This window comes from Ambystoma mexicanum, chromosome 2p (genome assembly GCF_040938575.1).
Source record: "Ambystoma mexicanum isolate Mex_15411 chromosome 2p, UKY_AmexF1_1, whole genome shotgun sequence".
Classification (NCBI taxonomy): domain Eukaryota; kingdom Metazoa; phylum Chordata; class Amphibia; order Caudata; family Ambystomatidae; genus Ambystoma; species Ambystoma mexicanum.
In genome coordinates this window covers 1337719362-1337736621 of record NC_090923.1, presented here as the reverse complement: position 1 = coordinate 1337736621, position 17260 = coordinate 1337719362, and the positions used below count along the sequence as shown (strand labels likewise).

At 46.9% G+C, this 17260-nt stretch overlaps 2 protein-coding genes across 4 annotated transcripts in view; one reads left to right on the top strand and one right to left on the bottom strand.

Annotated features, from left to right (window-relative positions):
* The window catches only part of SLC5A10 (solute carrier family 5 member 10), a 1126075-nt gene that overhangs the window by 487880 nt on the left and 620935 nt on the right, over positions 1–17260 (top strand). For all 3 annotated transcript variants that reach the window (XM_069645685.1, XM_069645684.1, XM_069645682.1), the window contains one exon: positions 5879–6014. In XM_069645685.1, the coding sequence (XP_069501786.1) occupies positions 5879–6014 (136 nt within the window). The remainder of the gene's footprint in view (positions 1–5878; positions 6015–17260) is intronic.
* FAM83G (family with sequence similarity 83 member G) overlaps positions 1–17260 on the bottom strand; it is a 185946-nt gene that overhangs the window by 21774 nt on the left and 146912 nt on the right. The window contains exon 4 of the mRNA XM_069645681.1: positions 7578–9153. Coding sequence (XP_069501782.1) covers positions 7578–9153 — 1576 coding nt within the window. The remainder of the gene's footprint in view (positions 1–7577; positions 9154–17260) is intronic.

Genomic DNA, 17260 nt, shown 5'->3' with positions numbered 1-17260 from the left:
GCTTTGGCCTGTCACATTAAAGCGACCTTTTCCACTTTTAAACGAGTCTGGATTTTTGTGCATTAAGCCAAAAGGGGGGCCCCGGGGGGAACGCGAAGCGTTTCCCCCCGGGGAGTTTTTGGCGATGCGCATGGCCAGCGAGTGGCCGTGGGGCAGAGCGCCTCCTGGGGGGGTATTTAAGGGCTCAGGGAAGGTTCGGGAGGCAGGCGTCAGTTAGGACTTGATGATTGTCCCGCCCTCCCACCCCCTTTCATTTTCGTTAGGGTAGTGTCTGGTTAGGTAATATGGGGGGGGCCATTGTTCATGGGATTATGCAGGGGGTTCTTTAGATGACATGGCGGGTTCATGAGTTTTGGGGTCTGTTAGGAAGGTAGGGTTGGTGGTTTTGTGTGACAGGTCAGGGCATTGTGAAAGTGTGTGTAATATATGTTGCTGATGTGGCAGGTCAGGCTGGCTGCAGGTCATAGGAAGGGGGAGTTTGGTGTAGAGGGGAGTTTGAGGGGTGTGAAATGGGTCCGGGCGCCGGGGGCATGGCCCCTTTTGATGTGGGGGGAGGGAAGCACAATGGGGGAATGACACGGGAAAGGATGGGGTGGCGCTGTTTGCACAAGCAGGTCACCCCGGGGGAACAGGTATTGAGCCTGGAGGGGCATGGCCCCTGGGAGAAAGCGGGACGCCTGGAAAAGGGGCAAGGAGACGGTAGGATCCAAGGGATCATTAGGGAGGAATTGGGTTATTTAATTATTTAATTGTTGGGGGAAAATGAAAATGTTTAATTTATTTAAGTGATGGTTAAAATATTCCTTTAGTTTGTTAGGCCATGGAGCCAGTTAAGCGTTTGATTGTAAGCTTTGGCCTGTCACATTAAAGCGACCTTTTCCACTTTTAAACGAGTCTGGATTTTTGTGCATTAAGCCAAAACTGCTACTACCCAAATGACATCGACCTCGCAAAGATGAGCGGGTCAGTGGGCCCTCAAACCATCTGACCTGCATGCTGGTGGCTTGCACCCAGATTTCTGAAGCAGGTGCATTAACCCACTGAGATAGTTTACAACCACATTAATTAGTTCTGGAATCTGTTAAGGCAAAGTAATGCTGTCGGGATACACTATGCCAGCCCATCTACAATTTTAGGGGTCACAATATGTAGACAGTGCCCGGTGTGTGTCTCCTTCTGCACAGTGACACCTCCACAAAGACACACCGGTGTAACGTCATGCTCTCGTAAATGGGAATATGACACAATGCAGCCCGACATGCACCATGAACTAGCAAGTGATAAAGCCAACCACACACTGCGTTATCACTGTGTGGACAAGAACCAATAGAAACTTGCATTTTGGCTTCACATCCTATCAGGTTTTGGACCATTTCAGTTACCTAATGTGCTATATATTGCACCATTTGACACTAGTTCCTACAAACATTCCTTGGGTAGAACGGGTATGGGCCCCTTTACAAGTCGGTTTTCCCCACCGACAACAGGTCTGACGTTGGCCCTAACGCCACTATTTGAAGTGTCCCTGACTGCCCCCTGAAGTTTTGGTTTCACTGTGCATCTGCGCGAGGCCACGCACGCACACAAATAGAGAACGCCAATCACGTGAAGCTGAATAACCCTGAGAGCTAAGGTACAGCGTGCGCAACTTCTCTGCGCTGAGCTTTCACTAAATAATGCCACCCTCTAAGCGTCACCAGATCAGCTCTGCACTTTCTGGTAGAGTGCAGGACACACTTCACAGCTCCACACGTTTTGAGTATGTTGTATAGTTAGCCACGGTCTGATTTATTTAGATATGCTGCACTTTGCAGCTTTGCACTTTAACATAACTACCTGCTTCTCGCACTTGACCGCTCCCAAATAAATTACGCTGCACTTCACATGTACTTTTCCAAGCAGTGGGAAAAATCCCTTTTTTTGTGTTGTGTGTCAAATTACTCATGAAAATGATCCATGCGTTATTAGGCGGTATAGGCCAAACACTTACCACGTATAGATGAAGCATGATGCTTATTTTGGGCTCCATCCTCTCCAAATTGATCCCCGAAGCATAGTGTGTCTGTATGGCTCCATCCCACTAAGACTCCATGGGCCTCATTACAAGTCCAGCGATAATAGGCTGGTGCTACGGGCGGGTTGCCGCCGAACTAGTAACACTGTTTCCGCCACCTGCGATCGAGCGGTGGAAAGTGTTAGTCCCCACAGGACCGCCTGGGAATGGGGACACGGAAACACCGGCACCGTTCCTTCCGTGCTTCCAAGAAAACTCTGCAAGCGGGTGTTGTTACGCCCAGCAGGTCAGACCTGCCGGGCACAATGGCCCCCACCCGCAGAGTATTAGTGTGGCAGTCGGGAAAGGGTGCTGTTACGATGTGACCTGCACCCTTATTCCCGGACCGCCGCACTTGTAATGAGGCCCCATGTTTGGGCTTCTCTTGCGTGAACCATTGCATTCTGGGGCTTGAAGTTCAATAGATTCCATACAAAACCAAATTTAACTCCCAGAAAAATAGGGTTTGTTACGAGAAAACCCAGCAGGTGACGCACATGGTGCTCATTTTAAAACAAATGCAAGTTGTATGAAGGAGACCACCAACATTTGAACCTCCATGTTGTCGGGTCCCTTCCATTATGGTTCCAAGGTGGGAAACACTACACCATGCTGCCTTTACTCTTGAATTGAACGCTCGGCTTAGCAAAAAGGAGCAAACATTGCTTGCAATTTATGAGTTGTAGGTGGCATTTACTAATGGATTCCTATGGAATTTGAAGGCTCTTTCGCAGGTGTGGATCTGAGATGGAGGTTTGATGTGTTCACACAAGACGGGGGAGGAAAGCATGGAGAGGTTAAATCTGATCCATGCCCTTCCTCCGCCTCGAGTCAGCACGAAAATGGGCAGATATGATAGGATCAAAAGCAATATGCCTTGCTTTTATGCCCATTTCTAAATTACCCTCAGAGCATTTCATTTACACAGAGTCATATGCCCAACATACCAGAAGCACCTTCTTCTTCTCAAAGTGTTCCTCTGACCCTTTAACATGACAAGCCGTACAAACAAGCACGTCCTCGAGCAATGTTACTTCCCCAACGCCTCATTCAGAAGGTCTCCACCAAGACACAGACCCCAGCAGCCAAAATCTCTCTAAACGTGAGCCAAGCAGGCAGACTTGCACTGCAGGGCAGCAGACACTTGTAAACAAGATGGAGACGCTCGACTCTACATACAGCGACCAGTCATTATTCGCGCGGGCCACTGACTTCTCAGGGATCCAGTGTCTGAGAAAGGGATCCAGAAGTATTTGGTCAATCTAGTGGTCTGACTGGGGGAATGGCTATTGCTATGCACTCTAACTGGCCTGGGAAAATCATAGCAGTGCCCGATTCTTTAAGGTTTTTTTTAATTATTTGAAGTCAGGCTAAAAGCCTTCAACCTTAAACAAATTCGACCAGCCTGAGCCTGCAAGGGTTTGCCATTGAACGCTTGATGAATGTGGAGGGAGGGGTGTGTGCATGTTCACCGCACCTTCTCAGCAAACAGGGCCCGGAGCGGGAACATGCAGCGAGAGGCAGGCACGAAGCCGCCAGAAAGTGGCAGGTCAGGCTGCTCGTGAAAGTGGCTTACTGTTGCAGCCTCACTTCACTTTCAATGGCTAAGACAAAGCCCAATGGGTTAGTGTCCATCTTAGGTCCTTCTGCGTCACTCTGCCACACCTATGCCAGTCAACTCTCACTGCTTTTACCTCACTGCAGTGCGCTCTACAAATCCAAAATACATTTTAAAAAAATAAAGCAACTGTCCTTAAGTTTTATTCTTGGGCCGCTTAATGTAACCCTCAAGCAAGCCTTCTTAAGTATCTTTGAGAGCGCCTCGATGCCTGTGGGCTGCGGTGCGCGCTACAAATCCAAAATAAATGAATTCAGCTCTCACTGCCTCTACCTCATTTGTGACTTCAGTGTATGTCACAACCAATCACTGCCGTCACTCATGCATGTATTCGGTGCATGCTACACTTAGCGCATTCACCTCTCACTGCCTCCGCCTCTTGCATGGATTCGGTGCATGTCGTTCCTTTGCCAGTCACTTTTGCCGCATGCATGGATTCTGTGCATTCCTCTTCTACCCTAGTCACCTCTCACTGCCTATACCCCATGCATGGATTCTCCGTACGACACTCCTACCTCATTCCGTATTAATTTCCTCTACCTCATGCACGGATTCTGTTTATGCCACACCTGCCCGCATTCACCTCACTGCCTCATGCATGGACTCTGTGCACGCCACTCCTAGGCCAGTCACCTTTACCGCATGTGTGGGTTCTGCGCATGCCCTGCTACCCCATTCCCCTTTCACGGCCTATAGCTCATGAGTGGATTCTCTGTATGATAATCCCAACTCCTTCCCTTCTGGTGGTCTCTACCACGCATGCAAATTCTGCGCATGCCACTCCTACCCAATTCACCTCTCAACGCCTTTGCCTTAGGCAAGAATTATTTGTATGCAATACCCATCCCATTCACCCATCACTGCTTCTACCTCATGAGCAAATTCTGCGCATGTCACTCCTAACCCCACACACCACTCACTATCTGTACCTCTTGCGTGGATTCTGCAAATAGGACTCCTACTTGGAATCAGTGCACGTAACTCCTCACCCCCTGATTCTAATACACCTCGTATGCGGATTCTGCATACGGCACGCCTCCCCCATTCACTGTCTATGCCATTCTCCTCTCATTGCTTCGGTCTTAAACAAGGATTCTGTGACTGCCCCTCCTATACTTGGTTTTTCTGCATGGCACTTCTTACCAGTTCCCCTCACTCTGCCACCACCGCCTCGTTAGGATGCAGGGCAGGAAACACACTGCTGAACCAGTAGATTGCTTTCTGACTTGACACCGATTACTGGCTATGACGCCATTCTGAGGGTTCGCATGGAATCCCTGACGCTAAAAGGTCGTGAACGCCAATGAAAACGTGCCTACCCACACCTGCGTAGGCGTTCATTCTGGGGTCACAGCCCTTAAAAGGGGAGGCATTGATAACCTGCTGTATGTAAATTGGGCAACGTGCATTTTTTAAAAAAAAACACAACAACAACATGTCCACATGGGGCTAACATGGCTCAGTGAAGAGTCCACGGGACAAAGGGGACAGTGCAAGGAGCCAGTGAGGCCTCGCTCGTGTTGCTACTGCACCGGTGGCGGTGGGCGTGCAAGACTTCCCTTCTCCCCTGTTCTAGTCCCCAAATCGCTATGAGAAGCCCCGTGGCACCCTGTGCTCGTCGAGGCGGGATGAGGGATGGCTGTGGAAGTGGCATCGACCCCACCCTGGGGAGCAGACTCAGCCTCATGAAGCGTTTTTCCTTTAACGTGATGCCTGCATTTATCTGTTCCGCTGCTGTGCCAGACCACATGTTGACAATGGAACTTTTACCATGAAATAAGCAATTCTATTCTGCGAAATTCGCGCCATGAAGGAGTCTCTTTGCTTATTAAAAACACTGATTTACCTCCCGGGCTCGCAAATGCAGCACCACCTACAATGTAAATGTGAGTAAAAGATCAACTACAGTGATTATGTGAGCGCAAGGAGGGGAAACAAAAATGGCGACTGTAATAAACTGTAAACGACTTCGTTTTGGAAAATGGAGGCCTAGGAGCCGTTTAAAAAAGGGGGAATACCTAATTTATGTAATACGTTTTTCCTTGAATGGACGACTCATTTTCAGATTTTGTGGTCGTTTAAGTTAGATTTGTCTAGAACCAGCCCATTTTTGTGCCCTGGGCTCTCAGCGTTGTTTCCTGTGATGCGTTGGTCGCATGATATCCTGAGTTGGCGTAGATCACTCATGCCACTCGTCTGTCTTTCAGGTCATCGTACAACGATCGCTGTCGGCCAAGAACCTCAGCCATGCCAAGGCCGGGTCCATCCTGGCCAGCTATTTAAAGATGCTGCCCATGATCTTCATCATCATGCCCGGGATGATCAGCCGGGCGCTGTACCCAGGTAAGGCTCTTCCGCGCGCGGCAGGATAAACACGGGGACACTTCACCTAATAGGTTATCGAGTCCTGTGGGACTTCTCTCTTCTAGGGCCAGGCTTTTGGAAAGCTTCAGTGAAATGCTGGTAATTTTCTTCAAAGCCGGGGGAGGTGGGGTGCACCCTTTGGCTCTTCAGATGTTTTGGACAAAGAACTACAATTGTAATAGGCCTCAGCCAGCATAGTCAATGGAAAAGAGTATATATGGTAGTCCTTGTCCAAAACATCTGGAGAGCCACAGGTTGGAGACCCCTGCTTTAATTTAAAGAAACAAGTTGACAATTACAATTGACTTATCAGAAAACCCAAACCCTCCAGATGACCCTGCCACAACCTTCAGCAGACCCCGCCGCCGTTCTAAACCCTCAGATTTTCACACCCTGGCCTTAGTGCAAGACCCTGCCCTGCCATCATGCTAACACTTTCCTTTAGTAACATTTCCAAAAGGTTTGCATGGACAGCAACAACATCAATGTGGATGGGATGAGGAGACATTACGAGGGACACAAACACTGATGGAGACAGGCTGGATGGATTGAGGAGGTGGGCGCAAGGTCAGGATGCACCTCCAGCAACAGGCTATATTTGGTTTCCCGGTGTAGAATTAATTTTTCCATTATGGAGGCACTTTGTTCAAAAGTATTATTTATCACTTTTTATTTCTTTTGGGAATGGGAAGATAGTGAATGCTGGTCAGGAATTGTGTGGAGGAATGGGGTTTAAAGACTATTTTATCTATTGTAAGATTATGGGAATATGTAACGAACAATCTGGAGTACTATTATGAGAAGTGATGCATTACATTACTGATATATTACTGCAAACTATTGTTGTTTATGTATAAAACAAGGTTTGTACAAAGAAAATATACAAAACAAAAAATATAATTAAAAAAATGAAAGGACCGAGGGAGGCTGGGTGAGATTTGGATGGAATACAAAAGTAGTGTCTTCTTGTTTTCAATAGAGGGTTAAAGTTGAAGGTTACTTTATCTGTGATTTTTTCACCATTTATAAAACACAAACTGAACTCATTTCAAACGAGGTTGCAGTTTGGGGAAACATATGCAGTCACATGATGTAGCTAGGATATTCATTTCGAAGGGACATTGTGCATGGCCTTAACAAATATTCTATTGAAGATTATTAGCCCCGGCACTGTTTTTGGGAAAATCTATACCGCGCCACTCGGAGAGTGGGAGGTGTGAACACTTTGTCCATGGATTAATGGTTCTGCAATTTTGTTTTATTTTGAAAGGATTTAGTGCTCACCCTGGGGCCTAGCAGGTGAGCCAAGGGAGGCACCCCAAGTGAAAGTGCTTATTTCTTTTTAAATGTGTTGGTAGGGCTCGCTCTGGCACTCCAGATGAAAGGCAGCAACGTGGTCACATGACTGGCATTAAAGGCGAGAGGTGCAGCGACTGGCTGATGTTTATTGGGAAAGATGCTCACTTAACTTGGATGGCGAGGCCACCACAAAAGCAACATACTTAAAAGGCCTCTGCTGTAATCACCATAATTACATCTTACCTGATCGCCGTCATTCACATGTATCCTGTCATTTCCTTGCGTGCCAGGTTTAAGTTTATAAGTGCTATCCAGGGCACGCCGGATTTCCTCCTCGAAGAGTGTATTCCTGCGCCTGCCATTTTGTTCTTTCCTCAAGTCCAACGCAGTCTGGGCATCCTTGAAAGGGCTCACAAAGGACCCTCTGCAGATGCGACTGTCGCTCATCTGTCGGCGAAGGTGGGAAGGCTCCCCATTCGGTATAAGTTCAGAAAAGCTCCTTCGGACAGCCCGTTTGGCACAGGGGATTCGTACATCATGGTAGTCCTCCGAGTTCGATGAAGTGTTTGAGGGACAGTGGTTGGCATGGGTGGACCCATCAGAGGAGCTCTCCGGGTCACTGAGGGACACATACTCTTCATCGTCGTCATCATCCAATATGCCGTTTTGGGCAGCTGATGAGCCCAGTTCGTTCTTTCTTTCCCGACTCTCATTGGTCAACCTGTGTGTTCCATTGAGTGTCCCAACTTCCTTAGGACTACTTTTAGGGGTGTCTGCTTGCGAGATGCTAGCTTCACCACTCCCCTTAGTTTGCCCTTGATTCACTTCATTGTTTTTGCTGATAAAGTCCCTGACAGGGACTGTTCTGGGTTTTGGGACTGGTCGTGGTGGCCCTGTTCCAGAGTTTTCTCGCTTTTCTTCCTCATTTTCTCTGAACACAAGGTGCTGACTTCCAGCCAAGAGAGCAAAGGCCCCCACTGACCTTTCTGGGGTTTGTACTTTTGGGCTTTCCGTGACCGCTGTAGAGGTTTCATTGTCTACACCATCTGGGACAGCTTCTTCCTTTATAATGGGGCCCTGATCAACTTGCCCCCTTGTCAAAGACTCTAACACAGTGTCCACCTTCACAGGCTGTTGGGCTATCTCTATTTGTGCAACTGGTTTGCGTTCAACCTCATTCCTCTTGTTCTCCTGCATGGCTTGCTGGCTTTCCTTTTCTTTGGCTTCTTGTTCCTTGCTTTGCAGCATCAGCATATGTTGAGCGGTTGCATGCGTTGTGTCGCAGATTTTGATCCTGTTCATCTGAGAGAGCTGGGCGTTCTTGATGCTTGGGTCAATGATGTTGATGTAGCCCAAGACTTCATTACCCGGCTCAGGTTCCGGCTCAACGTAAGTGGGCAAGTAGTCAAACATGTTGGCTTTTTCCATGTTCTGCAGTGCTGGGTGAACATAGGGTTCCTTGACTTCAGCTTGCTGTTCCTTCACTTTGCTTTTTAGTTTTTTATTGCTCTCTGGACCATTGGTACCTTCTTTCGACCCGCTTTGGTTACCAGAGGAACCTGCACCAAGTTCACCAGAACTTTTGGCTTTCACAAGAGCATATTTGGGATTTATTATTTTCTTAGCCACGTTAGCCTGCGAGGGAGGTGGTTGGGTGATGAGATCGGGCTCTGGTTCTGGATCTATGTTGACACTCTTTAAGCTGACTGCTTTCGACATGAGATATAGTTCCTGAAATTGCTTGTCGAAAGTCTCAACTACTTGCCCAGTAAGGACAGTGAGGACGTTCCTGTCGGTTCTCGCAGCTGACCAGGTGAAACTGAGAATGAAAAAAAAAAACATTGTTATACAGAGGCCGTGATACGCAAAGCAACACACAGTACTCTTTAAATTCACTTCAACTAACATTTAGACTTCAAGGATTGCTTCAGTGTGTGTGTGGTGTGGTGTGGGGGTGTGTGTGTGTGTGTTCCACATTCATCTACATGTATTTGATTTTTAATTCTGCTTTTCTACCTCTTTGGCCCCCTCCCTTATGCATCATACACAATACATTGAACGCCCCTTACCCAAATAATGCAACCAGGTTTTAAATGATGCACCTTCTACAAAATTGATCGTTTTAAGCAATTTGCGGTCAGCAATTCTTATCATGGGTGACTGAGAAATTTGCGAAGCTCTCAAAGGCTAAACTGCTCTGGTAAATCAGCGCCTCTTTTTGCTCTGTGGGGTTCAGAGCTTTGAGGTGTCTCAATGTCCATTGTTTAATTATTAGGTTTCGGGTCAAAGGCATCCCAAAGCGACACCTTCTGTAGCAAAATCTTTATGAAAGGAGTATGAAGAGAGGTGGATCGGATACATGGAGGGATACATAAACAGAAGCAATTTGCCCAGGTCTCTACCCTCTCTATGCTCATGATGCGCAAGCATTGGTGATCCACATCACACGAGGCATGTGCAACATCCGTCACAGGCCTTTTCATGCTGTCATAGAAATCTTGCATCTGCGTGCTATTGGAGAAAGCAGTTTGGCTGGTATTGCCAGTCTTTTATCCGATCTCTTGTCTCATTAAATTGATTTATGTGAAGCGGATATGCCACAGAAATTAGACCAACACACTACAATGCAGATGCAACCACTCTGAGCAATACATAGCTATTCAAATTATTAATCTGTGAAGTAAACCAGCGATGCCAGTTATGGAGGCGGCAATCTGTGCAAATTCCCATAGGATCCATTTACCAATGCACCAGTTTCCCCGAGACGCCGTCAGAGCTTCCTAAGGAGTTAGGCGTTTGTACTCCCTGAGAAACTGGCTACATAAAGACCAATCTTCATGTGGGGATAATGCCCAAAGATACATCCCCACAGTGAGCCACTCGGCCACTTCCCGAGATAGACATGTCCATTCAGAGCTAAACCAAGTATCCAATTGAGACCAGCAGCATAAGTTTTCACATCTAGAACGGTGCGACAGCTCTCCTCCAACATATTTTTGTTAGCACCCCCATGCAATAGGATTTTAGAAGCCATTCCAATAGAGCACCTACGGGGTCCTACTTTAATGTTTTTCTCTTCAAAGACCCAATAGGTAGGAGCATAATCACGCATGTCCTGCTGGAGAAAGCACCAATCACTGGATTGCATGAGTCGGTTTGCCAACTGGCATCCAGTTTCCACACGCTTCCATCGCTAGGGTCCTCTCTAGGGTTTTTATAGATTCTAGGTGCATTTTTGGGATTTGTTTTGGGGGTGGGGGAGTCTTTCATGATTCTTTCTGGGCACTGTCTAGCCATTGATTACAATTACTCAGAGTTGGGAGCAACTCCCTCCTTACCCTAGACCAAAATCAAAGTTACAAATTCAACATATTGGCATTAATGATGTCATACTTGGAAGATGTTAGACATATGCCTTAAAACTGTAGATACATATATGCATGCGTTTCATTCCGTGTGGCAAGCGAAGCAGGCCGTCGACCGTTATTAACTACGATGAAATAATTGAACGATGAGATGATCACTAGAAGACTTGGAACGTTTGATGTACTGAAATATTCATTTTTAAAAAAATATATTTACATGCCGCCATATTGAATGTGTAACTTTGTACGTTTGGTTTGGAAAAGAAACATTTTTCAGTAAATGAAATCTGGATATATTAATACCTCAGACTTCCGACTGCAACAAAGGATACGGAGATTTTTACCAGGATATGGTGGCCGCCATGGGATCTTTTAGCACTTTGCCCATTTAATCAGTAAGTGAAATAATGAAAGGACTAGGACTATAATCAGAAATCTAACGATATGACCCGAAATACAGGCAAAAGACATTTTTGGTTAGTCCTGTACGGTTATGCCTGGGTTTGAATTTATTATGAACTATTGGTAGCAATAAATCATTTTGCAATTTTTCAATCCCATTCCAGATCCTGCTTCTTTTTAAATCTATTGGGGACTGTGTTGCCAGGATCACAAAGTTAATGTCCTCAGGGATCTGGGCATTAATTTCTTTACCTTCCTGTTTGCAGAACATCCCCACCATTCAACCACATTTATTCCACCACTGTTCTTCCCTTTCAATTTGTCACACAAATCTGCTCTTTGGGATTAAGCTCAGTAAAAATGCTCATATTTCAGATGAACATTAGGTCCCCTTATTTCACCTCATTATAATTTGCTGTTATTTCTGTCAACAATGTGTTCCACATTATGACGTCCCATGTCACAGCGGGCAGGTGATTACTAGAATGACACACGTTACTGTGCACAAGCCCTCTTGTGGCTAAACTAAACCAGAGTGGTAGCTGTAGGGCATGTGGGATGCAAACCTGTCAGTGCCCCTTCTATTGGTCACCTGGGTTTACGAGCAATGCCCTTAAAATCTATGGGGGATTTAGGGTCCTCCGAGGCCATGATCACGGCTGCCTTTGAAGGCCAAGTCTCTGTATTGCAAAGACGTGTACTTTCCAGATGTGCCCCTCTTGAAGAGTTCAGGCCTCTCTACAGCTCCCAGATGCAAAGACGTCTCCCAAATAACGTGCACACAAAGATCGTCTTCACTTCAATGCACCAAAATTTACATTTGAAATCGTTTTCTGTTGTTATCACTGGTTCCTTGATCATTCATCTTGTGTTTTTTTCCGATGGGATTTTTTGATGAAAATGTTTTTCTGAAAAACTCGTATGCCCCCCCCCCCTTTTTAATTTTACAATATTCCCGACCCATTATATACCCTTACTGGCAAACCGTATATTTTTCAATTCGTTTTTTCTAGAACAAAAATTCCAGCAAATAAACCCATTAAAAAAAAAATAAACTTGATGAATGAACGACGTTGTACCATTGTCACTGGTACATTCAGGTTGGCTCACCACCGAAACGTCACTGGAAACTCCCAAAGAAGCAGGCTAAATATTTGTAAACAAGAAGGGTCTGTAATGCTAGACGGTGTCTGAGTAAGTGTCCTGGACACTTCCTGTAGTGCAAAGGTAGCCAACCTGTTGAAGGCCAAACAAAAAGAGGGCGACAGGTTGGTTACCAATGCTGCAGGGTGAGCCCCTTGGAATTGGTTTTATCTCTTTACAATGCTGCTACAACTGCCATTTAGCGTTTGCATCAGTGTAAAGGCACCCTACTTTTTTTCTATTCCTTCTTGCCCTTTTTTCAGCTTCCCATTTTCCCCCAAAATAGCTGTGTGTAGGTTTTAACTTGTGCCGGACCCACTAAAGCGCTGACCTTACAAAGTCAAGCTTCAAGAATGTATGCTGCATGCATTCAGGGGTTGTATTCACAAGGGCGCAAGCTTAAATTGCCCAGAGGAACTGGGCCCACCAGTCTTTGGCATGACTCACTAAAAGTGAGTCTTTTATTGGCGAACGAAAAGTAATTTCTGAACACAATTCACTGCACTTCTGCGAGCAATGTTTTCAACCATATTTTACTCCCGAGACTTTGAGAAGAACAAGTTACTTCTTACCTGATAACGTTCTTTCGATGGGATGTTCCTCAGACGTATTCCTTATCTTTGATAATTCATCTCCAGCTTGCTGGCCTTGGAAATGTTTCTCAGTAGAGGGCGCTGCGCATCGACGTCCGTCGAGTTGGTGTCCCTCGACAGCCACCGCATCGGCGCCGACGTCACCATGCCCATAAATAGCCACGCGCAGCGTCCGTTGCTCAGTTCCGTTTTGTAGCATAAGAGAAGTCATGCCTGAATTGGTTATTGACCTTGAACGAGCTTAAGCTGCAACCACAAGGGAAGTATTACTGCGGGGATGGATGGGAGGGGCGATAAGGACTACGTCGGAGGAACATCCCACCGAATGAACGTTACCAGGTAAGAAGTAACTTGTTCTTCGAAGGGATTGTGTCCTCCGACGTATTCCTTATCTTTGATAGACTCCCATAGCAGTGGTGTGTAATTGGAGGTGGGAGTAAAAACACCATGTTTCCTTTAGGAATGAACACAATGTAATATTGCTTTGCCAAACCTAGTCTCTTGACTAGAGGAGGAATCCAGGTTGTAAAATCTTGTGAAGGTATGTGCGGACGACCATGTGGCAGCCGCACACATGTCTCGAACCGGAACCCCTCTTTGGAGGGCCAACGAGGCTGCGATACCCCTGGTTGAATGAGCCCTAAGATTTTGAGGAGGCTCTTTCCCTGCTAGTTTGTAACATTCCAGAATGGCCAAAATAATCCATCTGGAAATGGTCTGTTTTGTTATCGGTAGTCCCAATTTGTGCCCTGAGTAACCTACAAACAGTTGGTCTGCTTGCCTAATCCTAGCAAGTCTGCTGATGTAAAAGCTTAAAGCCTGCTTTGGGTCCAGCCTGTGTAGCCTTTCTTCCTCTTTCCCTGGATGGGGAGGAGGATAGAATGAAGGTAAGGTAATTTTCTGAGTGATGTGGAATTCAGAAACCACCTTTGGGAGGAAATTAGGCTTCACCTGTAGGACAACTTTGTCTTTATGAAAAATTGTATGAGGGGGTTTACAAGATAGAGCTTGTAATTCGCTCACCCTTCTAGCAGATGTTAGTGCCACTAATAAGACAGTTTTAAGGGTGAGAAATCTTAGCGAACAAGAGTGGAGTGGTTCAAAAGGAGTACCCATCAGGAAATTTAAGACTAAATTTACGTCCCATAAGGGAACTTGGAATGGTCTTGGAGGATAGACATTAGTTAATCCCTTTAGAAATTGTATTACTAAGGGTAATTTGAAATATGATGGCTCCTCTGCAGTGCGCTTGAAGATCGATAGCGCTGCGAGATAGCCCTTGATAGTGCCAACTTGAAGGCCTGAATTTGCCAAATAGAGTAGAAAGGATAACACTGTTTGTGTACCACATGAAAACGGGTCGATATTCTCTTCCCTACACCAGCTGCAAAATTTGTTCCAACAGCAGCGGTATAAAGACTGTTGCTGGCCTTCTGGCCGAAAGCAACACCTCCATAACTTAATCAGGAAGGTCCTAATCCTTGTATCTCAACCTTTCAGAAGCCAAGCGTGAAGGTTGAGGGTTCTGATGTCTGGGTGGAGAACCGGACCTCCCTTCTGTGAGAGAAGATTATCCTTGAGTGGAAGGCGAAATGGAGGGTAGATGGACATGTCCAGAAGGTCCGGGTACCACGTTCTCCTGGCCCAGTCTGGGGCAATTAGGATCATGGTCCTCCGAAATCTTCTCAACCTCCTGATCATTCGAGGAATGACAGGGATGGTGGAAACACGTACAGGAGTGGAAACTCCCAGTCCACTACGAACGCGTCCCCTAGAGCTCCTCTCGGGGGAAATTCCCTTGAACAAAACAGATCGCACTTCCTGTTGGTACTGGTGGCAAACAGATCCACTTGAGGGGTTCCCCAAAGGGTGAAGATCTCCTGAAGGACTTCCTGAGCTAATTCCCACTCGTGGGAGACTGTGCCCTGCCTGCTCAGAGCGTCCGCCGTCAAGTTCTTCTCTCCGGCTAGGTGAACTGCCGATAGAGAGATTCCTTCTTGGGTTGCCCAAAACCAGAGCTGCATCGCCTCTCTGCACAGGGGCAGTGATCCTACGCCTCCTCTTTTGTTGAGGTAGTGCATGGCCACTGTGTTGTCCGTCATTATCAGGACATTTTTCCCCTGTACAGATGGCAGAAAATCCTTCAGCGCTAGTCTGATTGCTCTCAGCTCTAACAGGTTGATATGTAGTCTGGACTTCGATGGAGACCAACGACCGCTGATGGTCAATTTGTTGGTATGGGCTCCCCACCCCGTGAGTGAGGCATCTGTGACTACTGTTATCTCCGGCCATGGTGGCCAAAACAGTTCTCCTTTCAAGATGTTCTCCTGGCAGGCCCACCACTGAAGGTCTCGAGCCACCTTGTCCGGAACCTGAAGGAGGTCTGTCATTCTCCCTGAGAATTGCGACCACTGAGTTCTCAGTGCCCACTGAAGAGATCTCATTCTCAGGCGAGCCTCTGGCACAAGGAAGATGCAGGATGCCATGAGGCCTAGCAACCTCAAAAATTCAAAGGCTGGGAGACGTTGGGCATTTTGAAACTTGGTGACCATCTGTAGAATATCTTGAGCCCTCACCTCTGGTGGCGAGGCTTTTCCCAAGGAAGTGTCCAGGACCGCTCCAATGAACTGGAGTCTCTGTGATGGTATCATCTGTGACTTCTTTAAATTGAGGGAGAAGCCCAGTTTGTGAAGGAAGTGGCAGTCGTAATCTAGCTGGATCTGAGCTTGTTCCGGAGATACAGCTCTGATCAGCCAATCGTCTAGGTAGGGGTAGACGTGAATCCCTTCCCTCCTTAGACTTGCAGCCACTACCGACATTAGCTTGGTAAAGACCCTGAGCCCAAATGGCAGAACTCGAAATTGATAATGAGAGCCGCCAATTGCGAACTTCAGTTATTTCCTGTGTTTGAGATGGATTGGCACATGGAAATAAGCATCCTGGAGGTCCAGAGATACCAGCCAGTCCTGGAGCTGGAGGGCCTGAAGGATCTGAGAGAGAGTTACCATCTTGAACTTGTCCTTCCTGAGGAACTTGTTCAATTCTCGTAAGTCCAAGATAGGTCTCAGTCCTCCGTCTTTCTTCGGGATGAGAAAGTAGGGGAGAGTACCAGCCCTTGTTCCTCTCCGCTACAGGTACCGGTTCTATGACACCTTTCTTTAGCAGGTCTACAATTTCCTGCAAGAGGAGCGGATCTGGAACTTTCAGAGAGCTGTTCCCCGGTGGATGACTCGGAGGGATGTGTAGAAAAGGCAGGCAGTAACCGTGGGCAACTGTCTCCAATGCCCAAACATCTGACGTAATAGCCTGCCATTCCGTCAGATGTTGAGTTAACCTGCGCCCTACTGGTGTTTTGTGAGGAGAGTCCTCAGAGCGGTTTGGAGGTGGCTGATGCAGATGCCGAGGGTAAAGAGGCACCTGCTGCTGCTGTACCTTTTGTATTTTTAACCCGTCCACCTCGGGTGAATTTTTTCTGACCCCTTTGAACCGGCTGTCCTCTGCCTCCTCCGAATGCGGAATAGAAGCGAAAGGACTTACCTCTCCAAGAGGCTCCTGAGGGCGATATGGTGTCTGACGGATTGCAGCTCCCAGGGATTTTGCTGCTGCCTTTGATGTTTGAAGCTTTTCTAAACTGTCATCCGCCTTCTTACCAAATAAAGAAGAGCCGTCAAAGGGCATATTCAAGAGTCTGCTTTGCACATCTGGAGCAAAACCAGACATTCGCAACCAAGCAAATCTCTGGGTTGTTGTACTTGCAGGCATGGCCCTGCTGATACTGTCAGCAGAATCGATGCCAGTTTGAAGGGATTCGCACATTGCGTCTTTACCATCCTTAATGATGTTAACAAACACTTCCCTTTCTTCTCCCTCCGGGAGGCAGTCAGCTGCTGATGAAGCACACTCCCAAAGTATGTGGCTGAACCTTGCGAGCGTACAAGTAGCATTGATGGATTTCAACGCCATGCTACATGCAGAAAATACTTTTTGGGCCATAGAGTCATATCTCTTGTCATCCCTGTCCTGTGGAACAGTAGTGTAAGCCGATTTACTACCTGATGAGGTTGCTGGCTGAACAACCAGACTCTCCGGAGTTGGGCGTTTGGATAGGATAAATATTCAGGGTCAGCAGTAGACACCCTATACTTGGCTGATAATTTTTTGTTAACCGCCGGGATAACCTCAGGGGTTTCCCAGTATTTTCGTTTGTAATGCCGCATGAAATGGCACCACAGGATCCTCCTGTGGATCTTTAACCAAAATGTCTGAGGTTGTCTTGCTGAAAAGCAGGTGAGGGTGTGGACCACCCCATAAACTCTATTATCCTTGCCATCAAGGTTCTATAAGGGGTTTCAGCATGTTCCCCTGGGTCTGGTTTGAGAAATTCCACTTCTGGGGAAGTGTCCAACCCACTTGCTTCATGTAA